The following is a 26275-nucleotide window of genomic DNA, read 5'->3' on the forward strand; positions in this document are numbered from 1 at the left end:
TGGGGAGCACCATATAAAATGGCCCTCAAGGAGCAGTCTGCTCTATCTAAAATCCCACCAGTGCCCTGGTTGATACACAGTATCACCCCTTTTGTGTTGATAAGAAAAGTGATATTCGTTCAGAGAAGTTCAGTGACTGACCAGGGTCACAAAGTCACAAAGTCAATGGTGTGACCAGCCTAGACTCCCAGCTGGGGGCTAGTTCCATTCTTCCACAGTGCCTTCCTCCACCATTACTCTACAAACTGGAGCCTGACAGCAGCCGGAAGAGCAAATCCTCCAGGGAGAGAGAACTACACACACACACACACACACACACTCAGTGACAGACACCTACTGCCCCAGGTGGGCTGCACGGTACCGTCGGGAAGGGGTTTTAGACAGAGGGCTTCTCAGTAGAACCCGTTAACACTCGCTCTGCAACCACAGCACATACACCCAAGCAAATGAACACTTTCTAAGTGAGTGCCATGTGATACACGAAGTTTGTCCTGGGCAACCAAGCAGAGCAAAGTGAGACACACAAATGGGATCATGAGTTCGTGAAGCCTCGCTTGAGTTTTGCTTCCTCAGAATCTTGGGAGTGCCGGGCCACCTGCTCCTTCCCAAGGTACTTGGAGCATCCAGAGTTCTCTTGGTCTTTTCCTCTTGGACTGTCCACTCTGAGTGCGTGCGTGTGGATCTGTGTGGATGTGTACGTACACACGCACCGCAGACTCCCTTCCACAGGGCACAGGAGGAGATGCAAATGAGCTTGTAACGAGAGCTGCTCAGAGGAGCTCAGACATTTAAATATAGATTAACTTGCTAACAGCAAACGTATACAGATCGTCCTCAAAGAGGGAGGTACCTGTCTGGTCCAAGAATGAATTTACATGTGTCAATCTGATAATTAAATAGTCTTTGCGAACATCTGCTTGGTCGGCCCCAGTGTGATTTATTATGAAAGCCTAGACAAATAAAACGATGAGTTTCACCATCTAACTCCACATTTCCACATGCTGAACGTTCAAAACACATTGCTTCTATGTTTGAAACAGATCTGAGTAATGGTCACTACCAAAGATATCACAAAGCACAAAAAAAACAAAAGAAAAATGGAACGCTTAAGAGTTAAATGTTAAAATGAACACAAAACAAAAAGGGCAGAGAAGCCAAAATTCCCTCACCTTATTACCCACTGTCCTTAGGAAGTGAGAACAAGACATTTAGGAGCATTACAAAGAAGAGATGTGGAATTAATAAGAAAAAAAGAAGAAAGAATTTAATTCATAGCATGATGATCAAAGACAAGTTTTTAAAGAAAGAACATTAGAAATTAAATCTCATATGCATTAGTAAATGTCGATGAAGGTGTCTACTTCTATTCGCATGTGTATGTACACAATAACCCCAGTAGGAAATTTGATTTTTTTAGCCTTACCTATAAAATATGGAGCCTCGTCTCGATCTCTATGATCCCTTCCAGCCCATGTTTCTATGATTTAATTACTTTATAAAATAGTTCACATCTTGGGGCATCTCAGATGTCACTGAGCCAAATAACTAGAAGTTCCTATTTCTACCAATTTTCTTTTTAAATAATGGGTGTTTGGAGAGGAGATGACAAGTTTCCTTGGGCTAGGGATGTACATTAAAGGTACGAGAGGCTCTGGGTCCGTAGGATGTCCAAAGAACATAAATCATTGTCTCTCGATGACATAATCTAGGAGACTACAGATTCATTTTCCTTGTTTCATTAAACACTTGAGGATAAACTGTTGAATGTTCTGCACAGTACAGGTGGACTTTATTTTAGGAAATTGATATGTGGTCCCGAAAGAAAGGAGTATAGAAAACACTGCCCGTGAACTGATTAATTTTAAACTATAGTGATGAGTCATCACACACACATCAACTTTTGACTAAGGTGCCTTTTCTTTTTCTTTTCTGACTCAGGTGCTTTTTAAAAGCAAAATACAGCTATACAGCTACGCTCTGGGAAGTAATGATAAATCTGGAGAGCTTATTTGTATTATTTTTGGCTAGACTTTATGTCGCTTTCTAAAACTTATAAGACAAACTCAGTAAGTCATTAAAATTCAGTCAGTCATTCAACTCCACTCTGTCAACCCTGGAACTGAATGTGCATTCTTTCTTACCCATACGTACTGCTGTGTGGTGATATCACTCTGGAATTCACAGGATGTCCACCCGATTGCTGGACTGTCCTCATTTTAAGAAAATACTTCCTTAAACTGAGTATACATATGCCTGCCTGACCATTTCCAGGCATCTGTTAATCTAAGCGCACAGAGTACCTGGTAACTTTCCTGGTACCAGGAAATCTACCTGGTACATTTCCTCCTTATGCAGAGAGCGCCAGACCAGAACCTGACACGTTCCCAGAGCTGACTCCATTAGGTACACTGCCAAATACAAATGTACTGAACCTCTTCGGACAGCTTCTCTTTTCATTTTTCTCATCTTCTAAAAAGTCTTAGATGTTTCAGTATGGCACATACATAAAGAAAAATAACCAACAGAAGTTTGAGAGAAGCCACGACTGTAGCATAAACCATCCATCAGTCACCAAACCAGAATGAGTTTTCCCTGTGACATCTTTCAAATGCCTCCCTTGCTCTCTGCCTCCTTGGTTCAGGTACCACAGCAGAAATGGTCTCTGGTCTATCAAGCCAATCCCTAGTCTGGAACTCAAGTTGGCTTTTCTAAAATAAACCAGCTGTGCCAAGTCATTCCCCATCACCAGTAAAATCTAATCTTTCTTATCCTCACTCATTTTTACTTCTGCACATCCTCCCGGGGCCCCACGGCTTCTGCGGCCCTGCCCCTGCCCCTCTCTGCTGAACTTGAGGGCCACCCCCTCAGCCTCACCAGTCACATCCTCAAGTGCGCGGATGGTTTGTTCCCCCCTTGAATGCTCTCATGCAGACTCGTGTTAAAGACCCAGCACATGGAGCTGTAAATATTTGCCTATTGCTGGTCTGTCTACCCTGCTGGACTGTAAGTGCCTAAAGACCGGGGACCACGGCTTATTTATCTCAGGGTCACCCGGGCAAAGCACAAGACAAAAAACATGTTTCCAGAAAGACAGAATGGATGATTTTCTGCATTATGGCCCTGCTGAAAATGTAGACAGTCATGCCTCTCTACCTGCCACAACAAAGTGGTCTGGCTCCAGATTGATTTAGCTAACCGTTAGCAAACCTTGATGCTCTTTTCTGAGCTCTTCTACACTGATTCACCTTGAGTAAGGAACCCAGGTCTCTGAGCTCCTGACCTCTTCAATCAGACAGCCCAGGGCAGTGAGGACCCGGGCAGTCTGGTCCCTCCTAATGCCCTAGCTGGCTTTTGAAAATGACCTAGGGTGGCTTGAGGTCAAGCAGAAGGAAAGTGAATGACATACCATGGGCTTCTCTGCCTTGACTGCTTTCACTTGGAGGCATTCTTCCCGCTTTGAGGTAGTGTTGCTGAGGTCCTTCTGCTCACCAAGGGCTCCCTGAGTCTGCCGGCCAGGTGACCTGGACTGTGAGTGGCTGCCGGAATCTCGTGGTGGGGGAGGCCGAGGATGTATGTCCCCACGCTGCTTCTTGGTGACATGAGCCTCTGGGCCATGCACTGTCTTCACATGCTTCCGGAGGGAACTGGGGTCTGTGTAGCGCTTAGTGCAGCCTGGGATTTTGCACACATACGGTTTCTGCCAAAAGCCACATGGAACGAAATAAGAGACGGTTATCAAAGGGATAACGCCCCAGCCCAACAGTCTCGTGGGTGCACACCGTATCTTGAATTCCTTCAAAAGCACTGCCACAAAGCTGTGACGTGTTCAAATACCTCTACGTACTAAGTGTTTAATAAAGGCCATCTGAATACCGGTCAGTGAATCTAGCTTTAATAGGCTATTCTTTTAGAGAATGTGCTAGGAGAGCGAGGAGTGCGTAACTTGCCTGTATGTTCTTGGAAACATTTACCCTGAGAGTAGGAAGAAGTATCCTGTGTCACGGTAGCTACTCAATAGGTATTTGAAGATGATGGTAACAAAAGATGGTGGTAGTGACCACCATCTTCTTCTAAGAAGAAGGCTTAAAGACACCTGTCACCTAATCAGAAGAAAGCTATATGCCTTGGGGAGGGTCTGTGTGAAGAAATTCCTTAAGGATATCCTGGTTTTCAGACCAAAAAAATCCCTACAGCCTTTGTGGAAATGTGCTCTCTATACACAGGCATAATTTTAAAACATTGCCAACCCCTCTTCAATGTTAGAGATCACTAAAATATGCCCGTTTGGGTGGCATTACCACGGTCTGGGATGATCAGGGCTCTGAATATCCAGAACCTTTCGGATTTTCAAAGCTCTAAAGCCCTGTTAGACCGTCTATGAAAGCTCACTCACAAACTGAGAAGGGCTGTTGGATGGTGTCCTGGAAATGAGGGTTCCTGATCTAGGCTTTGCTCTTGAACACTGAGGCCTGTGAATTATTTCCTTTGTGGGCCAGCGATCAAACCTACAAATGCTGTCATTAAAAAGTATACGGATGCTTACAGCTAAATTATTCACTCAAATCACAGAATCACTGTCACCGACTCATGACCAACATCAGAACTGAGATCTTGTTTACCCGGCTTGAAATATAATATATGCATGAGTGCTTATATGAGTAGATGTCTATGTATATCAGAAGGTAAGCTATTAGGTAAGTGATAGTCATAAAAAGCATGATTAATGTAATGTACCCATTATATTAAAAAAGATGTCCTGTCTTAAAGAATGTATGTGTCTAAAAGATGCTTTTTCACTAAAAGCCCAAGAACAGACTGAGTGCTACATAAAACGATGAAATGTCCTAATGTAGTAAGTGAAGACTCCGAAAATTATCCCGAGAGACTTCACCTCCAAATTTGCGATTCTTTTGGATAGAATTGATTCCCATTAACTATGAATTACTTCTATTCAGAGGCTTGTGTGATTTGCAGCATATATATAATGAGACGAGCACATCAAATTCTATGCATTAGGGACAGAAGAATGGCTCCAGCGATCAGGGCCATTACCTTATAGTGTTCTGACATTGGCCCTGTGCCTGCTCACCTCACTGCTGTGACAGGCTGTTCCATCAGCGGGAACACTGGGATGTGTGGTACAGGTGTCAGGGAGGGGTTGGGCCGGGGGAGGGCACACAGCCAGGCCAGCACTATGCGTCTGAGAAGCTCCTGTTCCCATAAATATATGCATGTGTATACTATGGGTTAGTTGGGAAAGAAGGACACAGTTAGAGATGGAGAGTCTACGCTTCTAGGACCGACAGCACCTACAAGTACATATGGACCCATCCATGTGCCCTTGTGTGTGAGCATACACACTATCCCCTTAAAAAAAAAACCATCAGAACACGGGTTCAGGAAACTTAATGCGTTAATGAAAAAACACATTAACCCAATTACGTGGCTTCGCCTCCCAGTTCAGTTGAGATCAATGGCTGAGATGAAACAGAACTGTAGGTGAAGATAAATGTTGCCGGTCTCACGGTCCGAGATAACTCAACTTCTGCCATGGCTGTCTTCTTTTTGACCCCCTGAACCGAAGGTACTTTGTGAAAGCCATGGATACTTTTGTGTACTTGACTTTGTGGAATTTACCCGACTAGATTTTCAATAAACATTTCGTGGTCCCTACTCTATATGCAAGACTCTGTGAACACAAAGTTATATACCGCAGGATTTGATGTCAGGGGTATAAAATGTGCAGGAGAAATATGACAGCATGTAATTATCACCAGGGTAAACTCTAAATGCTACAGAATGATGTGGACACAGGGGAACCATTTTTCAGTTGGGTTGATTGGAGGAGGCATCAGTTATTAAGTTTTTACATCTGGGTATAATGCCCAGCTCACTGGGTCATGGTAAGGGTTAAACAGGACAACATACACGAAATGCTCACCCTGATGTGTTGCACACAGTAATTACTCAATGAACAGAACTTTATTAGGAGGAGGCATTGCAGCTGGGTCCTGAAAGAAGAACAAGATTCTGAGGGATAAAAATTAGGGAAGGGGATGCGAAAGAAAAGCCAAGGTCCAGAGTCAGGACCGCTTCGTGCACAGGGGCATGGCTGTCAGCGCCATTCACGGCCACAAAGGTAAGAGGTCAAGCCTGGAAGGGCAGGCTTGGGCCCAGTGACAGCAGGTACAAGCCCAGGGAGTCTAAACTTTCCCTAAAGGTAAGAGGGAGCCATTGGAACTTTCTGGAGAAGGAGATACAACCGAGTCAGACCCCAAGGAAACTTGTTTAGTGTGGCTTTGGGAGGACATAAGCTGTGTGGTCTGGAGGAAGGGTCCCTGGCAGAGGTCACTGTTACAGCCCCACATGGGTGAGGCAGCCTGGGGGTGGGTGGGGAGGGCCAGACTGGCTTCTAGCCCACGGTATTCTGTGCCGAACCTGGAACAGCAAGGCGCTGTGTCACCTAACTAGCTCTCCTTATTTGTTTAATGAATGAATGAAAGTACAAATAAGAAAGCAAATAAGTGAAAGAAGATATCTAGGATTATCTAGGACCGTCTTATGACACAAATCTAGACTTCCTGGACAAACTTAATTTTGGTGGATGTGAAAATGTCCATCATTCGGAAGGCCCAAGCCTTGCATGCTCAAGGCTGTTAATTTATTTTAGATAAACTGTTCCACCCTGGTGAAAGAGAGGACTGACCGAGGTATCTATTACTCTCCTAATGGATAAACTTTCATACAGCATCGCACTTTTTACCTCACAGAAGTGTACAAGCTTAGCTGTAATGCATTTAAGCATAGCAAACTGCGGTGCACATATTTTAGGTCCATAAGAAAGACACAAAGCTGAGTAAGTATGTTTGTACATGTGCATACCACTAATCTTAACACACTCACTGCCCCGATTTCTCCATAAGAACAGGGGTGGGCCCTGGGCCCTGGGCCTATATACTATAGGAATGAATGTCTTCTAAATTTCTAGTCATAATTGTGTGTGTATATATATATATATATATATATATATATATATATGGAATGCAGTTAAGTATTTTAATTTAATTCTAAGTTAATCGCATTCCCTAAAACATTTTAAACTGAGATATAATTCACATACCATTAAAAGAACACTTCGAAATTGCACGGTGCAGTGGCATTTTGTACATCCGCAATCTTGTGCAACTGTCACTACTATCAATCAAATTCTAGGATGTTTTCATCATCCCCAAAAGAAATCCTTACCCTATTCCCTTCCCCTCAGCCTCTGGCAACCACTAATCTGCTTTCTGTCTCTATGGATTCGCCTAGACTCCCTAGAGGTTCTCACAAAACAAGTACAGTAGGTGACACTACAAGAAGTGCGGGTAGTAAAAGCTTTTTTATTGTTTTAAAATATTTTCCTTTGTTTATATTTGAGAGACACAGAGAGAGACAGAGCATGAGCGGGGGAGGGGCAGAGAGAGAGTGGGAGACACAGAATCAGAAGCAGGCTCCGGGCTCCGAGCTGTCAGCACACAGCCTGATGCGGGGCTTGAACCCACGAACCGGGAGATCACGACCTGAGCCGAAGTCGGACGCCCAACCGACTGAGCTGTAAAAGCATTTTTGATGTGAAAATATGGGTATGTGGGATCTCTCCCAAAGCATCCTCAAACAGTTGACTAATAATGAGATTCCAAAGGATGCAATCTCCTTAGTCCACCATGACCCTTTCAAAAAGAGTTCACACATGTGAACCTGCACATATGAGCTTCAGTGTGAGTGTGCTTTTAAGAAAGTGTGGGGGACGCCTGGGTAGCTCAGTGGGTTAAGTGTCTGATTCTTGATTTCTGCTCAGGTCATGATCTCGCGGTTCGCATTGGACTCTGTGCTGACACTGCAGAGCCTGCATGGGATTCTCTCTGTCCCTTTCTCTCTGCTGTTCCCCTGCTCGTACTCTTTCTCCCTCTCTCTCAAAATAAAGAGATAAACTTAAAAAAAAAAAAAAAAAAGTGTCGTTAATCTCTTCAGAGATGTTTTTGCTCTGTCCCTTAAGCTGAAGGGACATTTGGCAAGGACCTTAAAGCCAATGGTCCCTGAGCTGAAAGGTCAAATGCTCCTCTCTCACACACTGCAACTGCACTGATGACGTGCTTAGCGGGGCAGAACGATGTCTCCTGTTGACAAATTCTGGCCAGCCATCGCATTTTTACCCAAAACATGAAGAGCTTTTTTGTTCATCTCTGGATTCATTCAAGAGAAGGCATCACAGACAAGTCAGAACTTGAGCTAGACCTTCAAATAGAAGCTGGAGGCCTACAGGTAGACATGCATTAAAACACAGGCAAAACAGGGGCACCCGGGCGGCTCAGCGGGTTAAGGGTCCGACTTGGGCTCAGGTCATGATCTCACGGTTCGTGGGTTCAAGCCCTGCATCGGGCTTTGTGCTGACAGCTCAGAACCCGGAGCCTGCTTCGGTTTCTGTGTCTCCCTCTCTCTCTCTGCCCCTTCCCTGCTGGTGCTCTGTCTCTCTCAAAAATGAATAAAAATTAAAAAAAAAAACAAACATAAGCAAAATAGTTTGGAATCATTTTCATTCTTATGCTCCTTCTGACATTTTGGGGGGATAAGTACCTACAAATAACAGCAACACAGCAGGAACCACCCATTAACCATGGCGCTTTTATTCAATATGCTGTCTTAAACGACTGACCAGCAACCATTCTGGTTTGCTGAGAATAGCTCTCCCAAGATCCTCTGGAATTGAGAATGTCTGGAAATCCTGTTTAGCCAAGGCTGGTTGCCCTGTGAAAGTCTTTTTGGATATAATGCACTTAAAGATACCACCTGGAGAAAGCAAACAAAAGTGGCTGTCTTAGCAGTAAGCTATCAGCTGTCAGCACACTGCTTCTGATCTATCCTGGGTGCTTACAGGGTCGTCCTCTGCATGGATCCTGCTATTCCAGGAGGAGCAAGCAGTAGCAACGCCACAGTTAAATGCTCTGACTGTTTGACCAGTAGGTGGCAGTTCTGAACAACGTGAGACTAGTCAGGGGTTTGAAGTTCCCTCCTGATCTGCATTCCTTGGCAAACCAGGCCCCTTTTCAGCCCCTACCTCTGAGGCTCCAGGCCCCCACCTGCAGCCGCAGCTAGTGCACACTCTTGCTGGGGATGGCAGACAGGAAATCAGACGGGATGGGCCTCCCCTCCGTGTGCATTGCCCACGAGGGCTCTTTGTTTGCACCACGAGCTCTGGGCCCAAAGAATGTCTCGTAGAGGAGCCTCACCTCATTGGAATGCGTCCTGTTTTGGTGCTTGGCGCGATCGGAGGCATTTGAGAAAGCCTTGTTGCAACCTTCGTGCTCACAGACGTACGGTTTCTCTCCAGTGTGGGATCTCAAGTGCGTTTTCAAGTTTTCTAGTCTCGAGTAGGCCTTTGTGCAACCTTCAAACTGGGGACAACAGGTAAATCTGCATTACTCCACACAATCCCGGCTTATGCCCAACAGTCCCTCAGAGTTGATGAAAGACTGACGTCTGGAGGGTCAGCAGCTTTTCAAAACTGAGGAACAAAAGTCCACTAAACTCTGCATTTATTGGGATTCAGATGGGGCTCAGTGCAGTTCAAGAGACTGCATTTTCAGGGCTAGTAAAAGTCCTGGAGGTCTTTTTTTTTTTTTTTTTTTTTTTTAATAGACCACTCAATGTGCACAATGGGTTTCATTATCTGCTCACTGATCTCCTCAAATTCCCACTGATTTTAGATTCAGCACAAAGTTCACTAATATGGCTTTGTGTCCATACAAAGGCACGGAATTTGATCATGTTTGTAAAGGGCCTTTAAGATGTAAAGTGCAGGGCTGAGCAGTGCCCATGTGTTTGGAGGCACCTCAGGGAAAGAGGCTGAGTCCCAGCCACCCTGCGGGTGGATACCAGGCCGTGGGGACAGACTAGGAAGGCAAAGAAAAACTCTCAAGTCATCTGGGTTATACTTTTAAAAGTGAACTCAAGTGTTTCAAGTCCAGGCTCGCACCTCCTTTGGCCCTCCGAGTCCTCCAGCGTGATGGGCATTTGTGCTGGGGCCGGCGTGGTGGTCACATGCTCATTCCCAGTGCCCGCCAGGGCGTCCCAGCCACTGCTGCCCACTTGCCACTCTGCACAACTGTGCTATGTGATGTGCTAGCTGCCTGCCAGCAGAGGCTGACTTTATATTTACCGTTCTTTAAATTAAATTAAATTAAATTAAATTAAATTAAGGGGCACCTGGGCGGCTCAGTCGGTTAAACGTCCAACTTAAGCTCAGGTCATGATCTCACAGTCGGTGAGTTCGAGCCCTGCGTTGGGCTCTGTGCTGATGGCTCAGAGCCTGGAACCTGCCTTTGGATTCTGGGTCTCCCTCTCTCTCGGCCCCTCCCCCGCCTCTCTCTCTCTCAAAAATAAACATTAAAAAATTTAAAAAAATTTTAAATTAAAAAATTATCAGTTCCTTGGTTGCTCTGGACAAGTCTCAAAAGCACCCAAGAGGCACATGTGGCTCATGGCCACCTTGTTGGACAGCGCAGACGACTTCTACTGTCCCCCAAAACGTGGCTGTTGCTCTCCACTTCTGGCGATCCCCCCATTTCAGAACCCCTTCTCAGAACTACCGGCATTCAACTCAGACCCCCGTGCCTCCAGCCACCCAGCCGCACGCACCCCCCTCAGCTCGGTTCATCAGCATAGCATGTAGAGGCCCGCGGGTGACCCTGAACCCCAACCTGACACGCACTAGTGCCAGATGGCCCCAAGCCAGCAGCCTGTGCCGCACACTCACAGTGCATTTGTGAGGCTTCTCCCCCGTGTGTCTCCTCATGTGCACCACCAGCATGTACTGGGCTTTGAAGGGCTTCTGCTCTCTCGAGCAATCCAACCATCGGCACACGAATTCCTTCTTTTCACCATGAATATGGTCATTATTTATATGCTGGGGGTTGGAAAAAAAAGAAAGGGAGAGAGCAATGCAGGACTCCTTTCTGAAGGCTACAGAAGGGGGCGCAGAAAGTGCCCCAACCGGAGGCCCTAAGGAACATAGGACAATTTTACATACAAGTGATTTTGTGTCAGTTCGTATGTTTCTTAAATAAATCTGCTCCTAGTAACTGTGCACGCTTCATTTCTAAGTAGCAGGAGTCTCCCTATTCAGAGGAAGCTGGGTGTCCCAGAAATGCCTCTGAAGGTGGGGGGTTTGTGAAATGAGGTGAGCCGGCACACCCTCGCTGGGCCTCTGCAAAGTGGGGGTCTCACGGTCGACAGAGCAGCTGGGTGCTCCCCAGCTCGCACGCACTCTGGGTCCCGGGTTAGTGCTGTGGCTGACACTGCAGAGAACGGGAACACGAGCACACGTGTGTGTGTGCACACCTGATTCTGCATAAAGGGGCGGCAAAAAACCAAAGCACCTTTTCAAACTACACTTTAGTTCCAATTTGTGGGTTTTTTTCTCGTTGGGTAATAATCACAGACAAACGAACTAGATACTGAAGGGAACCAGGGAGCAACAAAATGCTTTAGTCTCAGGATCTTAGCCTTCCTCAGGGACAAAATAAAGGGATGGCTTCCCTAAGTGCTAAGGTTCTTTCCAGCTCTATGTAATTCTATTAACTTGGTTTTTAATATGAAGATAAATTTCCCTGAACTCCTTATCAATTCAAAGTTTTCAAATAATGTTAGGCTCCCTGGATTCACACCCCAAGACCCAGGAAACCTAAGGAAGCACCAGAGGCAGAGAAAGTTCTCAACTAGGATCCCATTTAAGTCCATTTAAATAAGATGATAATGTGATTTAAGTGTCCAGTTATGGGTTAGTGAGGAAAGCTGGGTCCTGGGTGGAACCTGTTGCTTTTATTCTCTGGTTACCCCACATCCTATTTGCCTTCATTTAAGGCTCTTGCAAGCCCTTTCTGAAACATCCACGGAAACCCCACACAAATGAATCTGTTCAATGAGAGAACGCTCCCTTTGGGTTCCATGCACTGTGTGCTGTGACAGAACACTTAATTACTTTCTTGCTTAGGCTCCGGCTCCTGAATGAGTGGTCTCCGGGGGCCTGAGGGCAAGATGCCACCCTCAGTCGGCCTTTCTCCGTTCCTCCAGGAGGCGGCCCGCTAGAACAAATGACGTTGGTCCCACTTTCTGGAGTTGAAAAATGGGTGCGGGCAGAGAAAGGCAGTTGCTGTGAACTCTCTGTCGGAGAGCTGAGCAGCTGTCGGAAAGGTGGAAGAACCGAGGAGAGTGGGTGACTGAGCAGAGCACAGCGGGAGACAACCAGGGTCCTCTCAGAAGTGCTGCAAGCCACAAGGAAACCACACAGAGTCACTTGGATCTCCAAGGGTGTAGCAACCCAGGACACACAGACGTGGGTGTCCTCTGAAAAGCCAACTATCCTAAGTACTAGCATTTCTTAAAAGTTATGTATATGAGGGTATGAGGAGAACAGAGGTGCTGGACAGGGGACACCATGCAATCTTCAAATTTATGCTTCAAGCGCATCTTTGCGGCCCACACCTATCAGCCAGGACTGTCCCGAGGTATGCCAGAGCCCAGCCTTTAAGCCCACGGAACACACAAGGGCTCTGCAAACTCTCCTTTCCAGGGGAAACAGCTGCTGATCACACAAATCCATTCCCTAAACACTGCTCTTGGTTCACTTTCTCCCAAGTCATTGGAAATAAGCTACTTGGATTGAGGGACACGAAAAGAAAAAGGAGACAGGAGGGGAAGGAGGAAGGAGGAGAGGGGCAGGCTGAGCTGTAAAGCTGAATTAGAACCAGGGCTGAGCCTCCTCCTGGAGGGCAGGATCCACATCTTTTAGCTTCTTATTCTCAGCAACTGACCAGTGTCCCTGGCACCTGGCAGGTCCTCGGTAAATATTTGCTGAATTGATTCGGACTCATGTGCACACTGAACTTTCGCTGGACAAAAGAGCTTGAACTTGATGCTCCTGCTGATCTAACTCAGCTTCATTTCACCTGGTATCCATACAACATGACTGCAAGTAAAGGGTTCTATTACTTGAAGATAACACACTCTCAAGAATTCAAAAGGATTTGAATGCTATGCAGATGTGAGCTCTACCCTGCCGGGTGGAGTAAGCAAATACAAGGTGAGTTCACTCTATTTTGCATGTACACTTCCTGGAGAGAACTGAGTGCTTGTTACCCAAGACTCTCAGGTCTCCGAGGGGAGACGTGTGGGGCTACCTGAGCATGAGCTGGAAAATCAGAGTTTTCTGAGTGGATGCTGCATTTAAGCTGAGTCTCAAGTTTTCTAGAAACGCTTTTTCTCATCAATTAACAAACGCTTCCTGTACGATCTGTGATTACAACGTTTTACTGGTCTCTCATGCGTTTACTGGGGCTGTGTGTACTGGGGTCCACTCCACACCAGGCCCTGTGCCGGGGAATCAGACAGACATACTTCCTGCCCTAAGGAAATGACAGTCTACCGGAGCCAAGCAGATAATGGCTTAAATTACCATATAATTATAGTTGTGATCAGTGTTATGAAAGGAAGTAAGAGGGTTTTCTAAAAATAATTAACAGGGGGTCTCAAATCTGTGTCCAAAGAGCAGGGTGAGTTTCTTCAATGACGTGGCAGAACCTAAGCGAGGGGCAGAGACCAGCCAGGTGTGCAGATCGGGAACGGGGTGGGGAGAAAGGGTCAGCACGGCAGAAAAGTGAGACCTGTGGGACAGAACCTGGTGCCTTTGAAGAACAGTGTGAGGAACATGCGTGGCAGGAGAGGATGGGTGGATGGGTCTAGCAGACACAGGAAGCTTCCAGCACGCCACTGCGTGGTGCGGTAAGAAGGTAAGAGTTTCCATGGGCTGGGAGGATGCCGCTGAGGTAGGCGAGCTTGGGCCCACTTGGGATGCAGAGTGCTGGGTCAGATCACCAGCGGCACGACTGCAGGATACAACCTTGGACAGAACGCACGTCCAGAGAGCAGCACTTGGACGCCTGCCCCCAAGGACAGAGTACCAAGGTTAACGGGCCTTACTCGGGGTGGGGAGCTGGAATGAGCAACAGGGGAGGCGTCAAGGGTGGCCAGTGAAGTCAGAGACTCTAGGAGGAGAGGGAAGGGGTCCGTTCCTCTGGGTGAGGCAACTGAGGAGAAGCCAACACCCCAGCAGCCCCCTCAAGTGCATGCCAAGCGACGGAAGGCTCTGAAGGAGAGGTTTAAACCGGAAGGCTGGGAAGTCACAGCAGCGGTCTACAAAGGTGTGGAGGGACCCGCTGCAAAGCTGGAGGAGAGAACTGACAAGGAGCTGGAGAGCACAGTGACTAAAAGATCCCCTTTCCTATTTATACCTCAACAACTCTCATTGATCTTGGCCTCTGGGCCGATCTCTAATCCGGGGATCCCATGGAGATCAGCCATTGCATCCCCACATGGGGAGGGACGCAGAAGAATCTGCACCAGGAAGTAGGAGCGACCTCACTTTAGCATCTTGGGGATTTTCCTTCTCGGTCCCTGTACAGGAGACCTGAGTTCCATCTCATATGCTTTTATCATTTGCTGAAACTGCTCGAGTGAAAACTTGGAGTGAGACCACAAGTTATTTTTCTTGAAATGAGATCCTACCACCTCAGCCGGCAGGGCCCAGGTCCAAGTGCTGAGCACAGGACGTAATCAATTACTCTACAGAAATACGGATGCATCCTTCTGCCTACTTGGGCAGCTCAAATGCATTTTAAGCTGAACACATTTCCTGGCTCTAGATTTCAAGTGAAAATTCAAATTCTAAGAAATCATAGATTTTACATGTCCATGGGTCCTAAATATTTACGTTTCTTTCCCAAGCTGCTTTGGCCTCTGTGGCGAGTGTCCACAGGAGGGCTCATCTTAGGGCGGACCCTATGCTACAGTGGGAAGAGTGCGGGGTGGGCATCGGAAGATGCCTCCCAGATCAATTTCTGATGAGCTGTGTACCTTTGGACAGCTCAGTTCTCCCACTTGAACCTTGGTTTTCTTGTCTGTTAAATCTTGGTGATGAACCAGAGATCAGGTGTCGGCAAACATTATCTGTAAAAAGCCAGACAGTAATCTATTTTAGGCTTTGGTGGTCAGAAGTTTGTAGGCACTCAAACTCTGTTGCTGTTTTAGGCGAACGGCCACAGACAACGTGTAAGTGAACAGGTACAGCTGTTTATCCTTGACACTGAGCAGTTCACATGTCAAGAAATATTCTTAAAATTTTTTTCAAGGGGCGCCTGGGTGGCTCAGTTGGTTGAGCGCCTGACTTCGGCTCAGGTCGTGATCTCATGGTTCATGAGTTCGAACCCCATATCGGGCTCACTGCTGTCAGCACAGAGCCCACTTCAGATCCTCTGTTCCACCTCCCACCCCTGCCGTGCTCTTGCTCTCAAGAACAAATAAAACATTAAAAAATATTTTTTTTCAACCATTTAAAACTGTAAAAACCATTCTTAGCTCAAGGGCGGTGCAAAATCATGCAGTGGGCCAGACCTTACCTGTGGGCCATTGGTCTGCTCACCCCTGATTAGGTGATTTCAGTCTCTTCCTTGGACTAGCAGAGCCCATGACATTCTTTTAAAAGTTTTCTTTATTTTGAGAGCAAGAGTATGAGCAGGGGAGGGGAAGGGAGAGGGACAGCAAGAATCCCAAGCAGGGCCTGTGCTGTCAGTACAGAGCCCGATGCGGGGCTCGAACTCATGAACTGTGAGATCGTGACCTGAGCCAGAATCAGGAGTCAGACGCTTAATCGACTGAGTCACCCAGGTGCCCCAGAGCCATGACTTTCTTGGTCAGGCTGGCTCTCAAGCCTGAGGAAGTAAAATTAGAGGGAGGGAGGTTTCAGTGCAGGGAAAATAAAAAGCCATGGGAAGGAAAAAAGCCAGGATGCTAGGCTAAACAAGGGAGGGACCTAAGCCAGACAGACTCCCCCTGCATCGTGATCCTAGGATGGGGTGGATTTTGCTCACCAAAATCCCAGGTAGCTAAGAAGGCTATACAGAGTGAATTCTTTTTTTTTTTTTTTTTTTAATTTTTTTCAATGTTTTTTATTTATTTTTGGGACAGAGAGACACAGAGCATGAACGGGGGAGGGGCAGAGAGAGAGGGAGACACAGAATTGGAAACAGGCTCCAGGCTCCGAGCTGTCAGCACAGAGCCCGACGCGGGGCTCGAACTCACAGACGCGAGATCGTGACCTGGCTGAAGTCGGCCACTTAACCGACTGCGCCACCCAGGCGCCCCCAGAGTGAATTCTTAACATTCCACAGACAGAATGATCCCATGTGAAGCTGGCCTGAAATTCAATGGGCATGTGTTTATTTGTGGTTTCATTGAACATTTGGCTTCCTCGCAGTGAAAACGTTAATCAAATATATAAATAATTTAATTGGGAGGGAAAATAATGCATGATTAAATTCCAAACTAATCCAACACAAAGACATGCAATTTGCCAGAGGCCCAAGCTCCAGAAAGAGATAGATGATGTAAATTACGGTGCTGTATGTCAGCTCTCTCAGCCGGGCCGCTCAAAAGTCTCCCTGTCTGAACAGACAGGATGGGGATGCCAGGACCAGGCAACTGCCCCGAAAAGGCCGGGTCCCACCACACAGCCTCTCCATGATTCCATTTTCCAAGCGGTGTTGTAAGCCTTTGCCTCCGGAAATTGATGGCTGATGAAACAAATAATATATCTGAGGTGCCCAGAGCAAACCAGCCAAGTTGCTGTTTCCCCACTGAGATGTGTTTGCAGCAAGGTGAGCCAGGGCCAGGCATGCATTCCCGTCTTGTCTGCTCCCCGTGGAGCCTCGGGGTGCAGAGGAAGGTGGGAGAAGTCTCTCTGTTGTCCGCCTGGCCATGGAGGCAACCAGCTACTTGCATCAGCCTCGGAGGCTTCAGTGCTGTGGGAAGAAAGACCCCGAAGGAAAATGGGGGAAGGGAAGCTTTTCTGTCACCATCAGCAAAATGGAAGCCACAATGGACTTCACGAAGCTAATCAGAATCCTTTCTTCTGGCTTCGTTATTTCACTCCCAGTAAAGAGCAGGCAGTTCTTCTGCAGTCTAATTGCTAACCCTTCAGATGAAATGCACGCGTGTGGTCTATCGACCCCGAATGTTCGCGGCTCTCCAAATAAAGCTGCTATTCAAGCGGTTCGTGAACCTTGGAAGCACTCTGGTGCTTTCTATCTGCCTCCCTCTCCTTCTGCCAGATTCCCCGCCGATTCCCACTCAGAAAGCACAAGCTTTCTAGACGGGTAAGCAGCTTCCATCTGAGCAACCGGGCGCGAGGTGGGTGTGGAAGCTTCTCTCATCCCCGTTCGAACTCTGCCAGCGTAGCACACTGGTCAGCAGAGAAAGTCCTTAAATCAGGGGCGCCTGGGTGGCTCAGTCGGTTAAGCGTCTGACTTCGGCTCAGGTCATGATCTCACGGTTCGTGGGTTTGAGCCCTGCGTTGGGCTCTGTGCTGACAGCTCTGGAGCCCGCTTTGGATTCTGTGTCTCCCTCTCTCTTTCTGCCCCTCCCCCACTAGCACTCTGTCTGTCTGTCTCTCTCTCTCTCTCTGAAAACTGAACATGAAAAAACCTGTTTTTTAAAATTAAAGTCTTTAAATCAGACAGCTCCTTAACATCAAGAAGGTAAACTCCCACTGTTGTAATGAAAATGTTACTGTTACGCCCACTGAAAACCAAGGACAGCAGGAAATGTAAAAACTTGGGACCCAACCCTCACCACCATGTCCACATGGCTCCCCTGTGCATATACCTTACACACCAGTCTTTCTGTCAGTTTCTACTGTTTCTCAGATAACACAGAACCTTGTCACCGATGTAAAAGGCTTCCACAAAGTGCGCTGCCGCCAAGTTTTTCACAGCACCGGGAACGCGTAACAAGCGGACTGCGCGGTCTTCAGTAGAACGGTGCTCAAGTCCGATCTCTCTCCACACAAACCCATGTATGTAGGTGTGTACAAACACACACATGGAGACACACACACACAGCACCCCTGCTTTGACGGAAAAGAAAATAAAGACTCAGAAAGTAGTGTATCTCATATACGAATGCTCAAGACAATGGAACTTGCATTATGGGCTTGCAGGTGGTTGGGTTCACTGAAGCCTGGGGACTCTTTCTGATTCATCCCTTTGCTACATTTCTCTGTTATCTTAACCCACGAACACTCCACTATTTGATGCCATGATCTTATTTTATTTTATTTCATTATTTTTTAAATGTTTGTTTATTTTTGAGAGACAGAGAGAGAGAGAGAGAGAAAGAGAGAGAGACAGAGCACAAGCAGGGGAGGGGCAGACAGAGAGGGAGACACAGAATTTGAAGCAGGCTCCAGAGCTGTCAGCACAGAGCCCAGCATGAGGCTCGAACCCACAAACTGCGAGATCATGACCTGAGCCGGTCGGACACTTAACCGACTGAGCCACCCAGGTGCTCCTTCGTGAGTTTGTTTTAAAACTGAAGGAAATAGAACCGAAACCCTGCCTTCTCAGAAACTAGAAATGTTCAATTCTAAATCTTTTTGCATGGCCACCAGGTGAGCTCATAACCTAGACTTGAGCCGGTGAATACATTTAACAGAATTCAATAATTTATTAACTTTTAGGGATTTGCTGAGGACGTAGGTTAAGGAGGCCCCCTATTCTGGTAGAGGATGGGCTATAAGCAGCTAAACAATTTTAAATAAGCTCCATTTTCAGTTTGAATCTTGACTTTATATTATCGATCTGTAACAGCTGATCCTTGAACAACACAGGATTTAGGGGTGCCGACACCGTGCACAGTAAAAAATCCACATGGAAGTTTTGACTCCTCAAAAACTTGACCGGAAGCCTTACCGATATTATGTTAATATTATGTGTAATCAGTCAATTAACACACTTCTTGTATGTTATGTGTATTATATACTGTCTTTTTTCAATAAAGTAAGCTGGAGAGAAGACAATGTTATTGAGAAAATCATAAGAGAAAATACATTTATGGTGTTGCACTATATTTCTTGAAAAAAATCCACATATAAGTGGACCCACACGGTTCAAACCCATGTTGTTCAAGAGTCAACTGTACTATCTCTTAGTAGTCCAGAAATATTTCTGCAAAAGAGAGAGGAAAAAATAATTTATAACGGATTAAAGCTTAATTTTTATTAAAGCTGATTTGAGAAACTGAAATTGCTTGTCTCCAAGAAACTGCAAGAATCCTTCAAACCTTTCATCTGAAAGGAGACATACGCCTTCTTGTTTTGTGTATTCTGTCACACGTGGGCCATTGCTGGAAAGTTGTACAACTGTCGTGACACAGATTCCATTAGCAGTACCCTATGTTAGGATTTCTAACGGCATTGCTAGGCAGAAGCAGAAAAAGGCAGCAGCCTCAGACTATCAGAGCTGAAATAGGCCCTTTATCTCTATATGCACTTTAATTTTAGATAAATAAAATAATTCAAATGGTTTTGTTGGCACCCATCAATCTTCCTAACAGTATGTGATGCTTGCTGTAGGAGGGATCTCCACGAAGACCTCACAACACAATTGTTTGAATCCATGCTGGTTTATACAAGTATTCCAGCCACCTTCTAGTTTTCTGATATAACTAAAAAATTACACAGAGAAATATCAAAAGGACTCAACACGTTGGGTAAAAAACAGCATTCTCTTCTTCTTTCTGGTTTATGAATATTAAGAATTAGGTAGAGATAAAAAGCAAAAGTCCGCTTCCTGGTTAAGAGGGAATAAACGAAGGGGCACCCAGGTGGCTTAGTGGGTTGAGCGTCCAACTTCGGCTCAGGTCATGATCTTGTGGTTCGTGAGTTTGAGCCCCATGTCGGGCTCTGTGCTGACAGCTCGGAGCCTGGAGGCTGCTTCAGATTCTGTGACTCCCTCTCTCTCTGCCCCCCCCACCCTCCCGCTGCTCATGCTCTCTGTCTCTCAAAAAATAAATAAACATTAAAAAAATTAAAACAAAAAAAGAAGGAATAAATGAATGGAGTCCTTCTGACAGGTATTCAAATCTTGTTTGTTTCAAGGCACAAATCTGTAACAAAACTATTTTCTTTTATGTGTGAGGAAGACAAAGTTCTTTAAAAGAAGGTAAATGTCAGACAAAGGGCCTCCCAATGTTGCAATTAGACAATGGAAACTAACTTAAGATACCACCCTCAATGCCATCCTGACCCCGTTGGCTGGAGGTATGCTCCACGCACTGGAGCTCCATCACATTCCCCCTCAAAGTGAAAGGAATGATGTTCCGACACCTGTTACAACGTGGGTGAACCCAAACAATATGCTAAGTGAAAGAAGGCAGTCACAAAAGGACTCAGATTGTATGATTCCATTTATACGAATGCCCATAATAGGCAGGTCTCTATAGAAACAAGGTACACCAGGGGTGCCTGGCTGGCTCAGTGGGTAAAACATGCGACTCTTGATCTTGGGGTTGTAAGTTCAAGCCCCACATTGGGTGCAGGGATTACTTAAAAATAAAATTTTTTCAAGAAGAAAAACAAAGAAAGAAAGAAAGAAGGAAGGTAGACTAGTGGTTACCTGTGGCTGCAAAGAGACTGGGAGATGGGGTTTCTTTCTTTCTAATGAAAACATTGTAAAATTGATTGAGGGGATGGTTGCACAACTCTGTGTTTATATCAAAATACACTGAGTTGTATACTTTAAATTTTTCTTAATGTTTATTTATCTTTGAGAGAAAGAGACAGACAGAACGTGAGTGGGGGAGGGGCAGAGAGAGAGGGAGGCACAGAATCGGAAGCAGTCTCCAGGCTCCGAGCTGTCATCACAGAGCCCGAAGTGGGGCTCGAACCCACGAGCTATGAGATCATGACCTGAGCCAAAGTCAGATGCTTAACCAACTGAGCCACCCACGCGCCCCTGAGTTGTATACTTTAAATGGGTGAATCACATGGTATATGAGGTAGGGTTTCCCTAGTGTAGTGGTTAACATGTTTGCCTCACACAAGGTATAGTAAGTGTATGTCAATAAAGATGTTACCCTCTCCTCCCTCCAAAAAAAAAAAAAAAAAAGAAAAAAAAAAGAAAACCATGAAAGTGTGCATTTGAACACTTTGAACAGCAGGGGTTTGAACTGCATGGGTCCACTTATATGCAGACTTTTTACAGTACATTATTATAAATTTATTTTCTCTTCCTTATGACTTTCTTAATACCATTTTCTTTTTTTCTAGCTTACCTTATCATAAGAATACAGTAAATAATACATGTGCAAAATATGTGCTAATCAACTATTTATGTTCTTGGTAAGGCTTCTAGTCAACATTAGGCTATTCGTAGTTTAGTTTTGGGAGAGACAAAAGCTATGCACAGATTTTCCACTGCATGGAGGGTCAGTGCCCCAACCCCTGTGTCGTTCAAGGGTCTACTGTACTTGGTGATGGACTTTGGTGACAGGGGATTGTGGGTGGACAGAGGAAAAGTGGTTGAGAAATGGATCTGACTTTCTCCTGCATCCATCCCCAGACAGAGTAGGGGTTGGGCCTAGCAAATGGTTTCTCTGGCAGCACCAGGCTGTACCTTAATCATAACTTCTATTACAGAATTAACCCACACACACACACACACACACACACACACACACACGATCCACAGACAGATAGAGTTAAAGTAGAACATACTTCAATGATACAATATTTCCTGGTGGATTTCATACTGGACTCAGAGTTAACAACCTGAGAATGTCACATAAGTGACAACTTCTCTGTATATCCCTTCCTCATCTTTCAAGTTGTAGAGATGAGTAGAAAGACGGAGAAAAGGGAACTCTGTGCAGAGATTGAAGCAACACTAAAACATCCTACGCTTGTATTATTTCAAGTGAGTTCAAGCAAAATAGGGCATGATTTGAAAAATCTGGTATTTTCTAATGCATTATATAGTTTAACATGTACTAAAATCTCATGGCAAATTCAAGGGTAGTCAATTCAGAATTTTTATATTTTTGGTTTTGTCGTTACCTTGAATTATAAAATTACCAGGTGTAAATGTCTCATTTGCGATATAAGTGACCTGGCTTGTATCTCCTCCCACTCCAGAAGTGTGGCAGGTACTGGCTCAGAATCATGTATACACAATGATAGTATACTGGCTTCATAGTAAGATGACCTAACACCACAGGAAATTTTCATTTTTGAGAAGAATTTTTAAAAATTAAAATGTAAGCGTTAATATAGATTAATGTTATTCATATTACTTAGTTAAAAGGAAAACATCTTCATTCTTGAAAATGGGTTCAGGGCCTCTAACTCCTTGTAAGGATTGTAAAAGTTCTTCATCTCTTGTAGTTTTGTTCTCTGAACTCTAAATTATTTTACAGGGGTGGCTCAGTCAGTTGAGTGTCTGACTTCGGCTCAGGTCATGATCTCATGGTCCGTGAGTTCGAGCCCCGCATTGGGCTCACTGCTGTCAGCTCAGAGCCTGCTTTGGATCTTCCTCCTACCCCCTAGCCACCCCCCCCTCCACCACACCCCTGCGCCTTTCCCCCACTGAGTGCTCTGTCAAAAAATAAACATTAAAAAAAAATTTCACAAAACATAAATGTAACTCTTCTCTTTTAAGAAGGTTCTCTTATAGTTTAATAAGGTTTTTTTTTTTTTTTTTTTTTTTAACATTTTTTATTTATTTTTGGGACAGAGAGAGACAGAGCATGAACGGGGGAGGGGCAGAGAGAGAGGGAGACACAGAATCGGAAACAGGCTCCAGGCTCCGAGCCATCAGCCCAGAGCCTGACGCGGGGCTCGAACTCACGGACCGCGAGATCGTGACCTGGCTGAAGTCGGGCGCTTAACCGACTGCGCCACCCAGGCGCCCCAATAAGGTGTTTTGTTAAACAAAAAAACTTTTGAGAACTTTTCTGGAAGGCCCAGCATTTAAATCCCACCAAGATTTCAAAAAGAGAGGTATAGTGGTTTCATCGCATCTTTCAAATTACTTTCTTTCTACAAATTACATCCTTTGTACAAATTACTGGGCACATTTTGTTTTTTATCTTATTCTTTCAAAAACCAACTTTTGTTTGAGGCAAAATAACAATAAAAATACAAACGCATCTTAAGGAGATGGACTGGGGGCCCAGTTGCCAAAAAGACAAATACAAAGAGTTAAGCAAGTAAAGATTTAGGATTTAGTAACACCCGTCTAGAAATAAGACTGCTAACTGCAGACAGGCAAGATAATCTTAGTTGTGTCATCATAGGATGAAACAGTTTGGAAAACCAATCTCCAAAACACATTTTTAAAATTTTTCATCTTTTTGCAATGAGCCAATCCACCAAATACAGTGAGTGCCAACGTCTCTGATCACAGCACTAGCTCCCAAGACACAGTGTGAAAGCCCCACCTTCTGGTTCTTCAACTGGCTCTAGACTAAGGCCACAGGGCCCGGGAAAGATGGCCACAAAATGTATCCTTAGTCACTCATAGGAATGGATCATCCCTACAAACCCAGTGTATCTGGAAAGTGTTACCATCCACAGTAATGGCAAATATCACCAAATTAAAGATTTCAAAAGTCTAACTGTGTCCCCGGGATTAAAATCCTCCTACCCTATGGACCTGGATTTTGGCCATGAAGAGAAAAGAAGGTTAATGGGTAGTTTCTCTGTATAATAATAATTCCTGCTAGTTTTTGTAGAGTAGTTGTGTTCTTCAACCTATGGTCAAAGCAATTCTTTTGTTATAAGCTTTAAAAAGTAGGTTGGATTGGTACAATAATATACTGGCAATTATAACAGGACTCCTTGCACTTCTAATTTTAAGGAGTTTAATGCTTACACACACACACACACACACACACACACACACACACACACACACCCATACACATGATGAAGGAAGACTCAATTTTAAAGTCTCCCTGAACGCAAAAAGGTAGATGTAAACTGTTCCTGTTTGAGATGGAAGACAGAAAGAGTTTCCATTATCTAGAAGCAGAAAAAATTTTAGCCTTTAATTAGTTCTTAATTTTTATGATCTTGGCAATCCACATGGAGCATACGGGCACTGCCCTTTGGAAAGAGCCTGAATATATAGTGTGGTTGTGAGGACATTTGAAATTCAAGAATACAATAAACACAGAGGAGTAAAGATGAGACAGGATTTGAATGGGTGGTCTCTCTTCACTGCCCTTATAAAAGCATCTATGCTCCATCCACATTACTGAAGACTGATTCTGGACATTACAACAATTGGCCTTGAAACTGGCATACTGTCTTACAAACTCTTATTCATTTTATTTATTCATTTTTTAAGGCTTACTTATTTTGAGAGAGAGAGCAAGAGAGCCAGCATGCATGGAGGAGGGGCAAAGAGAGAGGGGCAGAGAGAGAGAGAGGGAGAGAGAATCCCAAGCAGGCTCCACAGTTCCAGCACAGAGCCCAATGTGGGGCTTGAACCCACGAACTGTGAGATCATGACCTGAGCTGAAATCAAGAGTCGGATGCTTAGCTCACTGAGCCACCCAGATGCCCCTTTGATAAATTTTTAAACCCTAATTTTGAGGTCTAAAATATTTGTCAAAATAATGACAGATACAATAAAATATGTTTGAATTTCAAATGAAAGTCTATTTTTAACACTTGGAGAAAAGTCCAGACTCTTTTTTCCTGCGATCCTTTGAAGACATGAGCCAGAGAGTTATCCTGGTGCCAGCCCAGACCCAACCTCGTCCCTGAGGGTTTCTGCCCACTACACTGCTAGGGGAGGTTCCTGCCTGAAAAGTGCTGGGAGTCTTCCTTCAGAGTCAATGGGTGTTTAGGTGAGTGTCTGTGTATGTGTGCAAAGTAGGGGTGGGGGCTGCTAATGACAGAAACCCAGGCAAATCTCAAGAGCTATTGGAAGAAAGGAAGGAGGCAGGCAAGCAGGCAAAATTATCCACTTGGAAATCTGCCCACAAGTCCCCGCTGAGCTGACTTATTCATTCACTATTAACTCAATGCTTATTTATGATATCACAGTTACTGTGCTAAACCCTGAAGAGGCAACACTGAGTAAGACATGTCCACTGGATTTCGTCCAAGAGTGGCTGTTGGAATGCAGAAAGGAGCGCTGTTTAAAAATTAGCTTTCACATCATGGACACCATTGTAAATAAAAAGCAAGCCACCCAAAGGAATGCACCACCCTCTTCCTTCCCTCACGGCCCCACATGACAGAAAACTAGTAAGCTCAAGGCCCCTGGCTTTGCCAGTTTGTCTTAGCAAAACAGGATGGAAGGGACATCTCCACGTTAGCAAGCTTTTCAACGTGTGGAACTTTTCCGCCACTCTTCAATGAACTCTTATTCACCCTGGTGTACAGGACCCCTTCGAAACATCTTAGTCCCTATTGCTGGCACATGTGAGTATATAAGAATAAAATATCCTGTATGATATGGGAACATGCTAACTATTCCATATGCAGATTGTAATTTCCTTTATCATGTCAGTAGAAAGCATAGAGTTTATAGAAAGAACATTGGTCCAGGCACTAGGATATAGGAATTCATTCGTATACTGGGGGCAAGACAAGAAGAGTAAGGCATGTGCACTGTGTCTGAGATAATATTTGAAGTGGGGTGAGTGGGAAACAAGTGGTTTAACTACAGTGGTGACAGAATGAAGTCAGGGCAGGCTTCACACGCAGGTAAATGAGCTGAATCCAAAATAAAGAGAGGGAACCCGGCACAGAGAAAAGTGTATCCCAGAGGAGAGAGAGCTACAGAGGTCCAGGGTCAAGGAAGATCATGATGTGTTGGCAAATGCCACTGAGTGTGGGCTGAATGTGTAAACACACACGTGTGCATGTACATAGTACAGGGGGACACATGTGTGTATGTACATAGTACAGGGGGATGAGTGTATGTGTCCGTGTGCACGTACATGTATATAGTACAGGAGGGGTGTGTGTGTGTGCATGTACATAGTACAAGGAAATGTGTGTGCACGTGTGCATGTACATGTATACAGTATAGGAGGGGTGTGTGTGTGCATGTATATAGTACAGGGAAATGTGTGTGCACGTGTGCATGTACATGTATATAGTATAGGAGGGGTGTGTGTGTGTGTGTGTGTGTGTGTGTGTGCGTGTGTGTGCACGTACATAGTACTGGGGGATGAATGTATGTGCGTGTGCATGTGCATGTATATAGTACAGGAGGGGCGTGTGTGTACGTGTGTGTGTGGGTGCATGTACATAGTACAGGGGGGTGAGTGTGCGTGCCTGCGTGTGCATGTACATAGTGCAGGAAGGGTGTGCGTGTGTGCGTGTGTGTGC

General features: G+C 45.2%; 1 protein-coding gene across 6 annotated transcripts in view; it reads right to left on the minus strand.

The window, feature by feature from the left end:
* GLI3 (GLI family zinc finger 3) overlaps positions 1–26275 on the minus strand; it is a 281330-nt gene that overhangs the window by 8020 nt on the left and 247035 nt on the right. For all 6 annotated transcript variants that reach the window (XM_058725475.1, XM_058725474.1, XM_058725476.1 and 3 more), the window contains 3 exons: positions 10796–10945; positions 9270–9434; positions 3407–3697 (listed from right to left, as the gene is read on the minus strand). In XM_058725475.1, coding sequence (XP_058581458.1) covers positions 3407–3697; positions 9270–9434; positions 10796–10945 — 606 coding nt within the window. The remainder of the gene's footprint in view (positions 1–3406; positions 3698–9269; positions 9435–10795; positions 10946–26275) is intronic.

This window comes from Neofelis nebulosa, chromosome 4 (genome assembly GCF_028018385.1).
Source record: "Neofelis nebulosa isolate mNeoNeb1 chromosome 4, mNeoNeb1.pri, whole genome shotgun sequence".
NCBI lineage: Eukaryota > Metazoa > Chordata > Mammalia > Carnivora > Felidae > Neofelis > Neofelis nebulosa.